Source organism: Helicoverpa zea, chromosome 19, assembly GCF_022581195.2.
Source record: "Helicoverpa zea isolate HzStark_Cry1AcR chromosome 19, ilHelZeax1.1, whole genome shotgun sequence".
Taxonomy (NCBI): Eukaryota; Metazoa; Arthropoda; class Insecta; order Lepidoptera; family Noctuidae; genus Helicoverpa; species Helicoverpa zea.
Window position 1 is genome coordinate 8398424 of NC_061470.1, and position 16625 is coordinate 8415048.

General features: G+C 37.3%; 2 protein-coding genes across 3 annotated transcripts; one reads left to right on the top strand and one right to left on the bottom strand.

Moving 5' to 3' along the window:
• The first annotated feature begins 203 nt into the window (after positions 1 to 203).
• On the top strand, positions 204 to 15198 carry LOC124639830 (signal peptide peptidase-like 3). Of its 2 annotated transcripts, none has more exons than XM_047177325.1 (10): positions 204 to 392; positions 3779 to 3922; positions 5437 to 5591; positions 6665 to 6784; positions 7078 to 7251; positions 7687 to 7849; positions 8565 to 8701; positions 9013 to 9128; positions 12032 to 12190; positions 13153 to 15198. In XM_047177325.1, the coding sequence occupies exons 2-10, from the start codon at positions 3852 to 3854 to the stop codon at positions 13228 to 13230; spliced, it is 1173 nt and encodes a 390-aa protein (XP_047033281.1). In that variant the 5' UTR covers positions 204 to 392; positions 3779 to 3851; the 3' UTR covers positions 13231 to 15198. The 2 variants fall into 2 exon arrangements, with proteins under 2 accessions (XP_047033281.1, XP_047033282.1); XM_047177326.1 differs by having other exon boundaries at positions 211 to 304.
• Positions 15199 to 15787: 589 nt separating this feature from the next.
• On the bottom strand, positions 15788 to 16596 carry LOC124639839 (coiled-coil domain-containing protein 86). Its single transcript, XM_047177341.1, has 2 exons — positions 16243 to 16596; positions 15788 to 16101 (listed from the first exon to the last, which is right to left on the bottom strand). The coding sequence occupies exons 1-2, from the start codon at positions 16428 to 16430 to the stop codon at positions 15801 to 15803; spliced, it is 489 nt and encodes a 162-aa protein (XP_047033297.1). The 5' UTR covers positions 16431 to 16596; the 3' UTR covers positions 15788 to 15800.
• Positions 16597 to 16625: the final 29 nt, after the last annotated feature.

A 16625-nucleotide genomic window follows, 5' to 3' on the forward strand; every position in this document is an offset into this window, starting at 1 on the left:
TTCCCCTACATGGCTATAACCGACTCCCTTGATCTGTACTTAATTTGACTAACTATCAGGAGGTGGCTCTGGGACATCCCTGGGCCTGGGGTGTCTTGAACAGGGAAGGCCAAAATTCTTCAATTCAAATAATCAACCAAGTCCTTTGATTCGCGTAGAATCTTTGAATCCATAATATTGACTCTATTCCTCTATTCATCAATTTTTCTCTGTAGTCTATGGTTAGAATGGCTGTCGATCGAGCGTAGGGGTGTCGTATTGTCGTAAATAAATTGTGTGAAAATCAATTAATTCCTGATGTAAGGTAATTGTTGTTAAGGATACGTTTATATTTTAAGTATGGGATCCCGGGGCTGACAACAGTTTCTTTTTTGGAGTTGTCTCCAGGATTGGTGAGTGACTTTCGTCTCTTCTAGGCCTAAGCTTTTGTAGATATTAGTATTTAACTGTTTCCGATAATTATTATACGAGGCTTAAAAGGCCAACAATTCCTGTTTTAGTACATAAAAATATTAATTACGTGTTCATTCTGGATATTAGTATACAGATATTGTTCACAATACAATGAGACATTTCATTTTGGTACCCTTTCACTTTATTGTGTACATTATTTTCGTGCTCTACTTATTTCGATCTCGCTCTTTTTTATTATATTCTTTCTTTTCGAGACAGTTATATTAGTTTTTGTATAATTAAAATGATTGTGTTTAAATGTCCAGTTATTACATTTAAATGGTAATAATTATTTAGTAAATAGTTATGAAGTCCTGTGTTATTGTCGTGTAAATGACCTACATGCTATCTATAAGTTGGCAAGGAGTGTGTTGGGTTCAAACTTTCCTAAATGGTCTCTGCCTAAAGCATTATGTGTTTCCAAGATTGAATATCTTACAACCTATTTTATTGAACACCTGTATCTGTCTGTGCTATTGTTATTTATTTATTATGTTAACAGATATTTACTGATTATTTATTTTGTAATACTACTGTTGCATTGCAAATGTTTTTTATTAATTAATAGATAATTAAAAAACATTAAATCTTATTCTTTATAATTATATTAAACAATAAAACAACTATTGTGTTTTCGTGTCACATTATCACAGAAATGATTTCTCATTCCTATTGGGACTTGTGTAGAACTGCAAAAAATATATTCATGTTGAAGTTGGTTGAAAACAAACTATTAGACTCTGTGTAACAACTTCTTTTAGTAACTTACTAATATCCCACCTGATAAAATTTCTTTGCACCTAGAAGAATACTTGGTTCAAAGCAAGAGGTTTTGTACCTGGTTCAGTATAGCAAACTATACTAAAAAAAAAAAAAATAGAAAATGAACATGAAGCCCCATAGCTACTTTTTGAAAAAATCTAAGTGTTATTACTGTCTGTAAGTTTGCCTAAACTATAATAGGACTTTTGCTTGACTATGAATTTATTTTTGCAAGTGCTATGATATTGGGATACCTTTCACATAGTTGGTTAGTCCCATTGTAAGCCATTGATTATCTTGTTTAATGAGTGATAATGCAACTGATAAATTACACAACTAACAAACATGGTCATCACACTGTTGATTGAACTCAGGACCATCAGTCTAACATGGTGACTGATGCTCCAATGGGTTATCAAACTAGTAATCTGCATTTTGTTCATAAGAATTTGTGGCCTGTGTTCTCAATAACAATGATTTTTTTGTAAGAAGTCTTATTAGAAAAAAAAAAAAACAAGGTAGTCAAAACTATACTTATAAACTTGTTGAAAACTATCTCTTACTTGTAAGCCTCAGTTAATGTCTAGTCTAGGTTTAGGTCTCAAGTTTGGGAGCTTATTTAAAGCAAAATAAAAAAAAAACAAATCTTTCCACAAGATTTGTGTCAGTCATATATTGTATCTGCTACGATTAATGGGAAAACATATGTGGAATGCATAGTTAACATGGGATGAATAAATGCCTCCTGAATGAATAAAATAATCAGATACATTTTTATCTCAATGCTCATTATAAATTACATAAGAAGGAATCCTAGTGGTCTATTGAAACTCAAGTATTGTATTCAATGTCACACTACTTGTTAGTTTTTTATCTTGATTCTTAATCAAAAGAAGAATAATAGACTTGTGTGAAACTTAATATACGTAAGGAGGTACATTCTGAAACGGGCACGTCGTCTCGCCGAAGTACGTACCACAGTACTGGGCAATGCCCTTTTGATTGATATCCTTAATCATTTCTGTTTACTGCCTTACAATCAAGTGTAATGTAAACTCATAAAACATGTGGGCACACTTCGAAGTCGCCCTATTTTAATTAATTCGAACCTTCGCTTGTGAGTTCAGTATTACGATTTTAGAGGCAAGTAATATAATCACGATACAGTTCTGGTGGGATATTAAAAGACTGTGGAAATGCAAAATATGTTCTAGAAATACTTTAATTACCGAGAAAAGTAAAGACACAATTATGATTAACCACCCCAGCCAGCCAGTCCTAAAGCATCGCTTTTGGGGCGTTTTGTGGGCTGTCTTTTGTTTTTGACGTTCGAAAAGTGCTGATTTATCAGCCTAATTTGAATAAACGTTTGTGAGTTGGAGTATCTCGCCCAAAGAAACACTAATATTTAAAAAAATGCAGCCCCAAAAACGCACGTTCTTTGCCACCTACATGTTTTTGACGTGAAGAAAGAAATGGTAGAACCAACCCCCAAAACTCACTATCTTACTTGAAACTTGAAGTAAGTTATGTATGTATAGTGTACTCTGTGCCCATTACTAGATTTATTTATTTCAAAACACCTTGAACTATCTTTACAAGATCTCTTATCCTAATACGACAGCTATATTATTTTATGGTATGCATCGTCATTTACTTATTCCTAAGGCCCCACCAAATAACATTAGTATTACAGCTTGATTTGTACTCCCAGAAACTGCCATTGCATCAATCGGACCCGCGTTATCTTTGCACACATAGTGAGACGATGATCATTACCTTATATGGTGCTACTAGCTGATTCCCGTGGCCCGCCCATGTAACCTTCCTCGATAAATGGGCTAATAAGACATTCCAATCAGACCAGTGATAGATCCTGTGATTAGGGCACTCAACCAAACTAATCATTTTCTTATCCAAAATTTTGCACAGGTATTTGAGGTTTATATACCATTAGATGCAAGATTTTTATCCTCACGGTGACTTCGCTTGCCTGTACCACCATTTAGCTTAAACCACAACAAAATTATTTATAAATACATTTCCCGTTAGGAACACCTCCAGTTGTCAATATTCATAACAATATGGCGATTCAATTTGACTGTACTTCTCGTATTATCATTAAGTTGATGTTTGCATCCGCGTCTTCACATAAGGCGATTCTCCCACAAATGTTTGAGCATGTTATTATTATTATACAACAGAGATCACGTTCCACTGCCTTGTTATGAGATAAATTGCAGACTGTTGTTGTAATATTCGAATATCGGTCTGCGTTAAATATCTACCACCGTTAATCTAACACTCCTATAAACATCTTTGCAGATTGCGGTCACTTGATTATACAAAAATAGAAGATATTTCAGCTATACTCAAGTGGCATTCCATCATTAGTGTTTATGATGGAACGAACTGATATCCGAAAGTTCAGATATGATTAATTTAATAATTTATTGAGAGTATATAATATTTCTCGACTCGTTCAAGTATACTTATGCTTACTGGTTGTGTATATTTGTTAAGTGATGAATTAAAAGTGTGCATAATTATTGTGTTGTTATAGAGCCCCACGACGCGATCCTACAGTTGTGCTGCCACCACATCTGAGCAGTTGACTACAGTGGTACACAGGGAAGATGGCGCAAGTCGGAGCGAACATGGAATACCAGGAGTACAAGTGGGCTTACTCAATCATGGATTCCTCCAAGTAATTCATAGTTTGTTATTATATTCTTTGCACAATGGCTGATACCTATACACATACTCATCATCTATCTATAGTAACTAGGTGTACATAACCAGGTGCAAGCCCGCGAGTGCACCTATTCCAGTGACAATTGAATGTTTGGGTAAGAGTCGTCTAGGTACTCGAATTACAGATTCATGCAACAACCGTTTCAGATTCCTTTGTGAAATTACCTGTAGAATACATGTTTTTGGTCATTTAGTTCAGCATGAAAAAACTGTAATTCTATAGGCAGCTAGTTGTGCCTAGCCAAGCGTTTCGATATGCCTGTTTCACGATCAGAAATGTTTGCTAAGTTTCATCGCAGTTCGCTGACTGGACAGGAAATTACGGGATACATGTACTATCATTGACTCACTGGTAAAAATTAAACTGTGTCTACAAAAATCAGGCGCGTTATCAAAGAACAATTTTTTAAAGTTAAACATTGCAGTTATGCGAAAGGTGGAAATGTCAATAATGACCGTTTTGGATTTCCATGTTCTTTGTAAATCAATAACAAAAGCTATGAGAACATCTGTGTAAATATTTATTATTAGATACTCATTATTAAATGTTTTGACTAAGTCGGTGGGAAAAAGTATAGAAGTAGACTGCAGTTAGTAAAAAAATGTAGGTACTGAGGATTTGTGTGATAGTAAGACAACAGCGCAAAGATGTGCCAGCCACAGGGAGGTTGCGAAACCACTTAGTATAATCCGCAAAGACACTAACATTACAAAAACACCAATGACAAGTGCGTTGCGTAACGTTTCATTTATTTACGCGAACGACCATTATCGAAGTAAAAACCAATCGTAGACTATTGCACCTTTATTGTTTGTGGTTTGTGCACTTGACTATACGAGCTCCCATGGTCACAGAGAGATTGGAAAGTTCAATACTTAGCTATGTATGTATCCAATAACACAGTAAGATTGTCGTACCTATTATTCAAATTCTACAGTATTTATTGGGAAGAAAATATATGCAATTTTATTCAATTTAAAAACTAAGAGACGGGTTTCAATAGGCCAGTAGTATGTAAACGACTATTTTAAACGTCCCTAATTGGTAGGAGCTTTATAAATAACTGGCGATGTCCTCAGCGCGGTTGATGTTGAGTGCATGTTGTTAATTGGAGGGTCCTGAACAAGATATTACATTTCATTAGAGAGATACCCTGCGCTACTGGAAAGCGCTTCATTTAATTAGGCACGGGTCGATAGGTCACATCGTGGTTTACCTACTTCGGTCATCTATCTGATGTAGCTTTGTTATTACTACTGTTCACATTATAATTGTTCGAAAGAGGATATATACACAGTAATATAGGAAAAAAAAAAAACAATTGTAGAATGGTAGTGACCACAAAATTACAGCTACGCGGAAAGACATAATTACAATAAAGAGGTCGTACTTTTGTTGTACCAAACTGATAGAATAATGAAGCGATGTGCCGTTATTGTTTACAATGGGCGTTGTTGTGTTTGTAGGGTATCGGCATGTCTGATCTCGATGCTGCTCATCGTGTACGGCAGCTTTCGGTCGCTGAACATGGAACGCGAGGCGCGGGAGCGAGCCGAGAGGGAGAGGGAAGCCTCCCTCTTGGGAGGGAAACCTACCACCACCAGCTCCAGTTCCAACTCTAGTAAGATAATACATACTTTTCTATTTATCTCAACATTTGTTGTGTCAAGTTTCAATCTCATTACACTTTATTTTCAGTTGTTTTTTGACATCAATGTTCGTTTTCGTTTTGTTCATTTATGTATGAGCTAGATCGGAACTCAATTTGAACATTTTATTTTAGAGAAATTCGCGTTTAATTTTCTTTGGAATGATTTTCTCAATATAGTCTGAGAATGTTACACAAACTCGGTTATCTAGGTTGCAAGAATACGTCCTAATAGGGAGTTGGAATCCTTGGCGCCGATGTCGCATAAATCATTGCATTAAATTGAACCCATTTCATAATATTGATAACCATAAGTTGCTTAGTGGGAACGTGCCCTTTTGGTTACGTATATGTACTTATCGCCTAGTGATACAACTCGTTCAACGCATCTATAGTAAGAGCTCTTTGAGATGATTATGCAAACAGTTCGTGTCAATGGCAACAAGTTATTTGTAAGCAAATCTCAACTGCATTCAATTTACGCAGAAACAACCTCTAAGGATTTACAACAAAGCATCACTTTGTGATGAACTAGTAACCTCTTGAACATTGAGGTTATTTATAAGCTGAAGTTTCTGCAAGCGATTTAATGCACGCTAACACCGTGGCGTGCACCGGTCGTTATTAACGTCATCACTTCAATCGGTCAATTAGAAGCATCAGTAGACACCATGCTTAGTGACTGACCCATGGAAAAGGTTCTTTTCGTTCTTTTAAAGGGCTTTCTTCTATAAAATGTTTTTGTACATTTGAAAGAATAATTCCCCATCTGTTGATTATTAGAACTTAGCTGAACTGAATAAAGCGTTTCTCTTCTTAGCCCTACTTTAATTAAATTTTCAAATTCCTGTAAAAATCAACAAGTAGTTTTGATACTATCTCGTTAGTCTATTGACGTCGTGTCGACCTGTAGAGTGAGGGAATAGAAGGTTCATCTGTGCCTGACTTTCTTAGGTGAAAACTTCTTAGCCGTAATTCGGCTTGGACGCCATTATGAGTTAATTTTCGCAGTTTAACAATTATATAGTAAGTGTGTTTCCCCTCAGATGTGCAGACTCTGAACACGATGCAGGCGCTATGCTTCCCGCTGGGCTCGTCGGTGGCGCTGCTCATCATGTTCTTCTTTTTCGATTCCATGCAGACGCTCGTCGCCATATGCACTGCGAGTAAGTTCATGCAACGATTTAATTACCGTGATTTTAGTGTAGAAAATAATTTAATACAATCTTTATCTATTTTTCTTGTAAATATAAATAAAGCGACTGCCCATCTGTCCTCCACAACTGACTGCTTTCCGGCTTCAGACTACCCGTAACGCCTATCAAATATGTCCGAATGACAGCCCGGAACCAACCAACCAATCTCGTCATGAACATGTCATGACAAGATGATCACCCATGACGATGAATCAAATATGTAAATGACCATGTTAACTCAATCTATATTATGTTTGTTCTAGTAATAGCATGCGCGGCACTAGCGTTCCTGCTGACGCCGCTGTGCCAGTACGTGGCGGGCGGCGCCCGGGGCGCGGTGTGCGGGCGCTACTCGGCGCCGGAGCTGGCCGCCGCGCTGCTGGCCGCCGCCATCGTCGCCGTCTGGGTGCTGACCGGCCACTGGCTGCTCATGGACGGTGAGTCTGCACAATAGCATGCTCGGCACTAGCGTTCCTGCTGCGGGGTGAAACCTTAGATTTCGAGCAAGGATACTGACTGCGCATTGAAACAAGCAAATAGTAGACTCCTCCAGAACAGTTGAGTAATTAAGGTTAAGAGTTAAATAAATAATTAACTACCAAATTATTGCCCTTGTGTGAGATGACCATATAAAAAGCTGATGTGTCGAAGTTTCAAGAAATAGGACATAAATTTTAAAAACACGATTTACTTCTGCTTCGGATGGTTGTCAAATCAAATCCCATTTTCAGGCTGCATTGACCTTGATATTCATTCTACAGCTGCTTTAACGCCAGCATCACTAAACTCACAGTGAAAAGTCGCATTCCGAACAACTTCGCGTTTTTGTATGTTACATATTTCGAATTCACTAAGAAGATTTTCAATTTCAGCGATGGGCATGGGTCTATGCGTGACGTTCATCGCTTTGATCCGGCTTCCGTCGCTGAAGGTGTCCACGCTACTGCTGACCGGTCTGCTGCTGTACGACGTCTTCTGGGTCTTCTTCTCCTCATACATATTCACCACCAACGTCATGGTTAAAGTCGCTACAAGGTTAGTTGAAGAATTACATCCTAGAAGAAAATATATTAACGCAAGACCAACACTAGCAGGGGTAAAAATCTAAACAACAAATAATCCAAAAAAAAGCACAAAAGCAACCATAAATTTATAACATAAATTTTTAGCAAATGAATGATTTCTATTTCTATAAAAAAATACACTTTCATGAAAAACTACCAAATGAATTTTTGTGAAACAGTTTTTATGCCAGTCCCTGGATAAGCTGGCCAAGTGTTTGGTATAGTTACCGCCAAACTTAATGACTTGATACGCCCACAGGGCCTATAACGCTTATGCCATCCGCTGATAACTAGAAATGAACTTGTGCGAGTCTCGTGTATTGTTCTGCAAGGCCCATTACACCAACCATTCTTAAAACAAACAAACTGTTTACTACGAATGTTCGCGTTACAAGTTTCAAAGTAAATAGTTACTTTAGAAAAACAAACGATTGTTATCGGTGATTTTGGCCCTTTTTTTCGATGGCAAAAATCATCAAATGTCGCCTGCCGCTGAGGGTTAGCAGCGGTGAGGGAGTGTCAGACTTTTACTGACTAAAATCCATCGTATTCCTTCATAAGCCTTTAATGTACTAAGGCCTAAAGTAAGTAAAGTAACTCTTTCGAACAATCCCGCAGCCCCGGCAGGCTGGGAAGGAACATGAGCCTCAGAGTGGCACAATAGTGAAGTGTACGTTACGTTTCAGGCCGGCGGAGAATCCAATGAACGTGGTGGCGCGGCGGCTGCAGCTGGGCGGCGCCATGCGCGACGCGCCCAAGCTGTCGCTGCCCGCCAAGCTCGTCTTCCCCTCCATGCACCACCAGGGACACTTCTCCATGCTCGGTCAGTACATACATACACACTTACTGACTGTACCGGTCTTTTAGGGTTACATACTAAAAGGGTTCAACAGGATTCTGTTACTAAGACTTTGGAATCCGTCTGTTGCTAGCCTTTATGTCACGAACCGTGCTAGTTAGACAGTTAACATTTTCACAGATTACTAAAATACTGAAAACTAGAATAAAACAAACATTTCTGAGCCTTCTAGACAATTAACGTGATCATTTTGATAGAACTTGGCTTTTTATTTGTATCTTATTTCATGTATTCACAAACACAATTTAATATTATGTACTATGTGATGTTTCCAGGTCTGGGAGACATAGTGATGCCAGGCTTGCTGCTGTGTTTTGTGCTGCGATACGACGCTTATAAGAAGGCTACGCTAGTTTGCCAAATGGGACAGGTTCCTGGCCCGAGGTCGATGGTATGTTGAACTTCAATATCTATACATATAATAAATCTGTAAAAAAACTGAGTCTGTACATTGAATATATTAAAAAAATAATAATTGGGTGGGGTTTAGAAACAGTAATGGAGCACAAATCCAAAAAAAAAATTCTGTCTGTTTGTCTGTATGTCTGTATGTCTGTATGTCTGTATGTCTGTTTGTTTGTACACGCTAATCTTCCGAACTACTGAACGGATTTCAATGATTTTTTCTTTGTTGTATCAGTATTAAACCTGGTCATCATATAGGCTATAATTTATCTTCCAAACTTGAAAACCTGATGCAGAACTCCAACAGACCAATAAAACTATAAGAGATACAAATATGGTGCCGTGGCAAAAATTGTTTAATTTGATGAGCATTTTCAGCTGAGATAATAAATTTTAAGATCTGGAACACCTGATGTGGAACCCCAAGAGCCCAGCTTCTCTGTACCATATACAGGTATGACGTTTTAGCAAAAGTTGTTCAAGTTGATAAGCACTTTCTATTGACTTATGCAAATTGAGGATCTAAAACACCTGATGTGGAACTCCAGGGGCCCAGCTAGACTATAGCATATAGAGGTATGACGTTTTAGCAAAAGTTGTTCAGTCTGATAAGCACTCTCTGTTGACTTATAAAAATTGAAGATGTAAAACACCTTATGTGGAACTCCAGGAGCCCTGCTAGACTATATGAAGCATATGAAGATATGACGATTTAGCAAAAGTGGTTCAATCTGATAAGCACATGATGATTGACGTATAAACATTCAAGATCTGGAACACCTGATGTGGAACTTCAAGAGCAATACTACACTTGAAATGTCTAGAAATGAATGTTATGAAATAGGTATGGTGAATCAAAAAAAGTAATTAGTCCGTCTTTTAGATAACCCTAAAATAATGGACACGCATTTTTCTTTTCTCTCTCTCACAAACAAATAATAACGAAGATACAACAACGCTTGAATTTCGTGTTAAGTCACTGTTTAGTACAAATTTTACATACCTAGACGTGGCGTCACGAGCCCCCACTCTCTAACTTTGTTGCGTTATATCTCATTATTATTTTGTATGTCTCTTCCAGACCTCGGGACTACAGAGTTCCGAATTTTTGGGAGGCAAACGTGGGGCCAAAGCCAACACGCTGAAGCCCTTTTGAGACAACTTTGATGAAATGGTGACACAAAACCAACGATTATCCCTTTATACACTATAGAAATGAACCCAAGGACAATCCCCGGTGGACGTCGTTAAAAAAAAGACAATCCCCGGTTCTGTACTAAACTATTGCTAACTATGGAGGAAAACTACTTGGGCTATTGTGATGGGATGTTAGTGGATGACAATGTATTAGGTACATGTAAAAACGGCAGGTGGAGACTCGCCACCTCACTTACTGGGCCCCCGGGAACCAGTCACTGAATAGCAACAAGAGGGCAACAGGGACATGAGCGGCTGAAGGGTGAGGACACCTCGGCGGACTTTAAACGCAGATTACGCGCTCCCTGTGCTTACCATGAGGCACCTACCCTCCGAGCAGGGCTACTAATCCTGCTCTAGCGACTCCACTCTGGACGGCCAAGCCAAGCCAGAGGCGTGAGACCTACCCCCGTCATGGTTCACTCCGACGGGCCGGAGATGGGGGACAGTATACACTCCCTGGAGAACTCAGTATATATAGCCCCGCGGGGTACTACTCCCCGTCATCAGCCTCAGATGTCCTGCGGTGCCTATATCTGATTATTATTGTCGTTATTATCTCAAGAGCCTTTGTCCCAATTATGTTAGGGTCGACTTCCTGTCACGATGCAACTGAGTACCAGTGTTTTACAAGGAGCGACTGCCTATCTGACCTCCACAACCCGGTTAACCGCTCAACCCAACACCCCTTGGTAAGACTTACTGGCTTCTGACTACCCATAACGACTGCCAAGAATGTTCAATGACAATCAGAACCTACAGTTTAACATCCAAATAACGGTCATTGGTATCCAAAATATACGTAGAAAGTACATACGAACTTAGAAAAGTTGCATTGGCAGGCACTTGCCAGACCTGGAATCAAAGACACACGCTCATACTTGAGAGATTGGTTCTCTACCCAATAAACCACCACGAATTCCACTAAGTCACCACGACTTTGTCATCTATTTAATGTTTTTTTACGTAATAATACGTGTAATATTTTTGCCACACACAACTTAAATGCGCGACTAATTAGAATCACTACTTTTATCCCTATGGTCACGGCTATTGCGACTATTCAGATCTTTGATTTTACTGACCCCGTAGTCGCTGGCATAAGGGACAGGATCCGCGTACGAAGTCGCGGGCAGAAGCTAGTTTCTAATAATATATAAACCTTTTTTAGTAAATATAGATTTAGTTTACGTTGAAATAATGTACAGTTTGTGTAAATTACAAAATAAAATATATAACCCATTAAACAATATTTTTGCCTATCTACTTGAATTTATTTCATTAGCATAATGCTAATAAAAGAAATATTTTACACCTTCCAGTTTAGTTTCGTACAGTGAGTATTAACATGCATTTTACCTGATATACTAATGTTTTGCCTAAACAAGCTTCTTTGGTTAATAATAAACACAGTTCACATCAAATAACCGTTCCGTTGAAGCCGAAATCAGTCTAGTAACTTAGGTGACTTTACAGTGTAAACAAAAAATTTTTCCCTTTTATAGTATATATATGAAAGTGAAGGAATAGTGAGTGCAGCGCCAATTCTTGTGCACTATAATATGTCCTGCGCAGCTGGCTGATCTCTTTATATATGAGGACAGCCGCCGTGGCCGAAATCGAATGTGGACGTATTATTTTTATTATGTATAGAAAACACATTCAGTTGCTTGATATGTGTGTCGTGTGCAGGGTTCCCGGCTGACGTACTTCCACTGCTCGCTGCTGGGCTACTTCCTGGGGCTGCTGACGGCGACGGTGTCGGCCGAGGTGTTCAAGGCGGCGCAGCCCGCGCTGCTCTACCTCGTGCCCTTCACGCTGCTGCCGCTGCTCACCATGGCTTATGTTAAAGTAATCTATACATATAATAAAATGATAGGAAAGTCAAAACTGTACATTGAATATTTTTTTTAACGAATACTTGGGGGGTGATCCATAATCGATTCTGAACCCAAATATGTAGTTTTTAGATTTTTTGTCTGTATGTCTATTTGTCTGTATGTTTGTCCCGGATAAACTCAAAAAGTACTGCATGGATTTAAATCAAATTTTGCATGACTATTACCTGGGGGCCGGTTCAACACATAGGCTATATATTATCACGCTATCAACTACGGGGGTTGAGCAATGAATGATTAAATAAACGAAATTGGAAATTCTATGTTGTTCACGCAGACGAAGTCGCGGGCAACAGCTAGTGACTAATATATTTACTCACTTCCGTCCGCGGATTCACCCGCGTGATGTGTTGATAAAATGTTGATAAAAAGTAGCCTATGTGTTAATCCAGGATATCACTTATCTACATACCAAATTTCAATAAAATCGGTGCAGCCGTTTTTGCATGAAAGAATAAAAAACATACATTCTCACAAACTTTCACATTTATAATACTTATTTTTCAAATATTATGTAAAATTTTCTTTAAAGCGAGATAAGGAAGGAAGGAGGTCATTATGTATAGTAATCTAGTATTGTTGAAATATTCAAGAAGGCATTATGGTAGTGTTGTTTGCATTAATAAAAGAATTTGACTTTAAATAAATGTTCAGTGTTACTTCAACTTGAAGTCACACTGAACATTTATTTAAAGTATAAATGTGAAAGTTTGTGAGAATGTATGTTTTTTATTCTTTCATGCAAAAACGGCTGCACCGCTTCAACATGGGTATGAAAAAATTGCGGAATTTATGCACAGCAAGTGTAGGCTACATACTACTCTCCACATGGAGTTCATATAAAAGTTATAAAATAAAGGCTTTCTGACGAGTTCGAAACCAATCTGCTTTTAACACCGCAATATTTTGTTACAGGGAGATCTCAGAAGAATGTGGAGTGAGCCGTTCATAGCGCCGCCGGCCGGCAAGGCGGGCGCCGACTTCGACGTGTGACCGCCGCGACGCGACCTGCTGCTCGCCTAGGCGGCGCTACACCCTGTACAGTTAGACACACTCCCACGACAACACATCACATAGTATTACTCCTTCTCGATGTGTCAATAGCGACCACTCTACCATGGAGAATTAAATCTCTAGCTGAGATGTCATAATGGAAAATTTTCTAAACAAAGTAGCACGCAAAATATTGTTCTTCAGGGGACGGGGATCGTTACTGTCTCTGTCTTCAGACTCCTTTCAGTCCCGCCCATGCTTTGTAATACCAAAAATCGTTAACAGATGTCTCAAAAAACTCGTGAGATGTGTCGTGAGTTCGCTCGTAACTGATCGTTTTGGTCATGCCCACCGTACGTATTTGACCTAGTAGAATTCGCCTGACCTAACTACATTATGGCATCTCCGCTCATCTTTCCTTCCTCCGTGCACTATACGTATATATTCGCTGACTGTAACTAACTGTACATGCAGCCCTGGGCCACACGTGACTTCATGTGTTTATTATTATTATTATAAAGACATAAGTTGTACTTTTTAGGTTAGTCGATACGCTTTTGTTTCGTTAGTTAAATGTTAAGTTGGAAGTTACAGCACAGGGTGACTTGCTGTCTACGAGCTAACTGTGAAGTGATCAGCAACAGTGCGAGAGATTTTGATAATCTTTCATTCAATTACACTATGACAGTAATACAATTGGTATTTCGGAAATACTCAGTCGTAGCATTTGATGAATTTTATATCTCACTTTTTTATGTTGTAATAGAAGCAAACATACTGTACGCCAAGATGATATAAACCTTGATACTGCATATTATAATAACTTGATGGTTGAGTAACCCAAACCGACTGTGTAACAGTAGCATAAGTAGTGATAGAGCAGTTTACGCACTGACGCACACAATAAATACGTATTTGAAATAGTATTCGAGGTTTATATCAGCTTGGCCAATCGTTTTCGTTGACAGTATAATATTTAAAGAGCCGCATGAACAGATACACTTTTTTTGTAGGTCTGGTTGATAATATAAGTTAGATCTTCTAAGAATCTCATTTTTACTTTACACTGATACGTAATCATTTTATAGAAGTGTTTATTTGAATAAAGATCAAATTTAGTAATCCCCACATCAAATATAAATGTAATTTGTTTGGAGAATGGTCATCCATCATTATTTTCAATGATCAATCTTTGTTGTCACTGCCTTAGACTGATGTTTTCAATGAAGATGTTTTCTATATGTTGAATGGAGTATTATAGACAAATGTTAGACTAAAATATTAGAATATAAGCTACTAACTATTGTTGTTATTATTATAACAACTGTATTGTTGTTGTAAATTATTTGATTGAATTTAATAAAAGATGTTAAGACATTACATCGTAAGAGGTATACTTGGTATGTGTGATTTAATTTTTATAACGATTTATAACATTTTTAATTTTGGATTTATTTTTAATAGTTTTATTTTGTACTAAGTGGTTATCAATGATAAGTTTACTGTGTGCGAGCTAAATACTATTAACATGGAGCAGTATTCTGACAAAAGTGATGTAAAATAATTATTGAGGCTTAATTTTATGAAGTAACAGTGAAACATATGAATTTGCTGATGTCTATCACATAGATCTTAATTTAATTTGAAAATATCTTGCTTTGTGTTTTCAATGTAAAGTGTAACCAAATAGTTTTGGTGTATTTTATAGATATTTATATAAATAGTCACTGAAGTTTTCTCATTGATGTACATAACTATGTGAAATTAATATTAAGATTGATGTTCCATTATTTGCGTCACTGTTTCATCTCATCATTGATCTTGAGACTATTAATGTAAATATAAAATGCCCACACAATTCATTACCTGCCAAAATTTGGAAAATTGCATTTAATATTTTTATATGTATCTGTGGGAGTATTTTATATTGCTATAAATACTTAATAAAAATATTAGATGGAAGTAAAATCGATTTTCATTCTGTTTTCTGCATCAAAAAACTTTAACTTTTTTGGCAGTGGCCATCTACTAGGTACTTCTAAACTTTGAACGATTCCCTGCCTCCAATTTCAACCCAGAGCCAACACCTTCAATGTAAGTAAAGGCTATTCTTAATTATGGGAAGGGTTAGGTTAGATAATTAACATTTATATCTTTATTTACTATAATTAAGTTATTACATCCAGATACATCCTTCTATTCTTGTGGATCTTTTACTTCAATAGATAGTTTACTTAAACTCGCCCATTTTAGGAAACTCCCAACTAAATTAAAATCAGTTCATCTGTTTGGGAAGTACAATACCCCTGATGGATGGACATTGAATTTATAAGAGCATAGTTTTTCTGTCAGCGTTTAAAACTACAATAAACCAACTGCATCTTCATAGGCATATTGGGTAAAGGAAGGTTGCACAATATCCATTTTATATAATGCAATGGTAAGATTCAATTGATTTGATCAAATTATGCAATTTTCAAACACTAAATTCATGTTCTAAAAGTTGCAACATTTTGAAAAACTGTGTTGTTGGGAAAGACGAAATAATTACCACAAATTATTAAATAATATTATTTATTGGCTTCAATTTGCTTATTAGTGTCACGTTTTTCAATGAATCGTAGTTGTTTCTTCCTCATTCTCTTCAGCTTAGCTGTGTTCGTGATAACTTGGACTACTTCTGCTTTACGTTTGTTTTCCTCGGCGCGTTGTAAGTTCTGTCGCCGCCGTTCCTTCCTGTTCAGTTCCTTCTGTTTAATTTCTTCTAACAATTGTTTAGATAGCTCTTTCGTTTTCTGTAGCTCTGCACGCAATGCCTTTTTCCTTTCAAAGCTGTTTCTAAGTCCCTTTGTTTTGTTAATATTTGAAAACCTGAAAATAATACGTAGCTGGTGAGAAATATATAGGTGAAAGTGTTGATTTAAAAAAACACGTTTTAGGTTATGAAAGTTAGTAAACAATGAGGAAAGGTAAGAGTTATCAAATTCAAATACTTTGTTATAAGATACTTACTTTTCCTTTTGAGATTTCCAAAATCTTCCAGATTTGGGAAGGCCTCTTATGTTTTCTGGTTTAGTTGACGATGATTTTTCTTTCTGTTTATTATCTTCATCTTCGTTTTCTGGTTTTTCAGTATTATTCTGTTTTTTTGTTATATTTGCCACTATCGCGAGGACCTGGTTATGGGTATCTTCAGCCATGTTAAAAAGTTAATGCATTAAATTAGTCCGAAGAAAATACTACACGCAATTCACACAATAAAATATAATCACAATTTAAAAACCACATGTAGGTACTATCCACGCACGACACTGTTGTATGACACATGACTGACAGTGTCATCATATTGATTTCGACGTTGACAGAATTGATATTTTCACTAAAAAAATTGCACA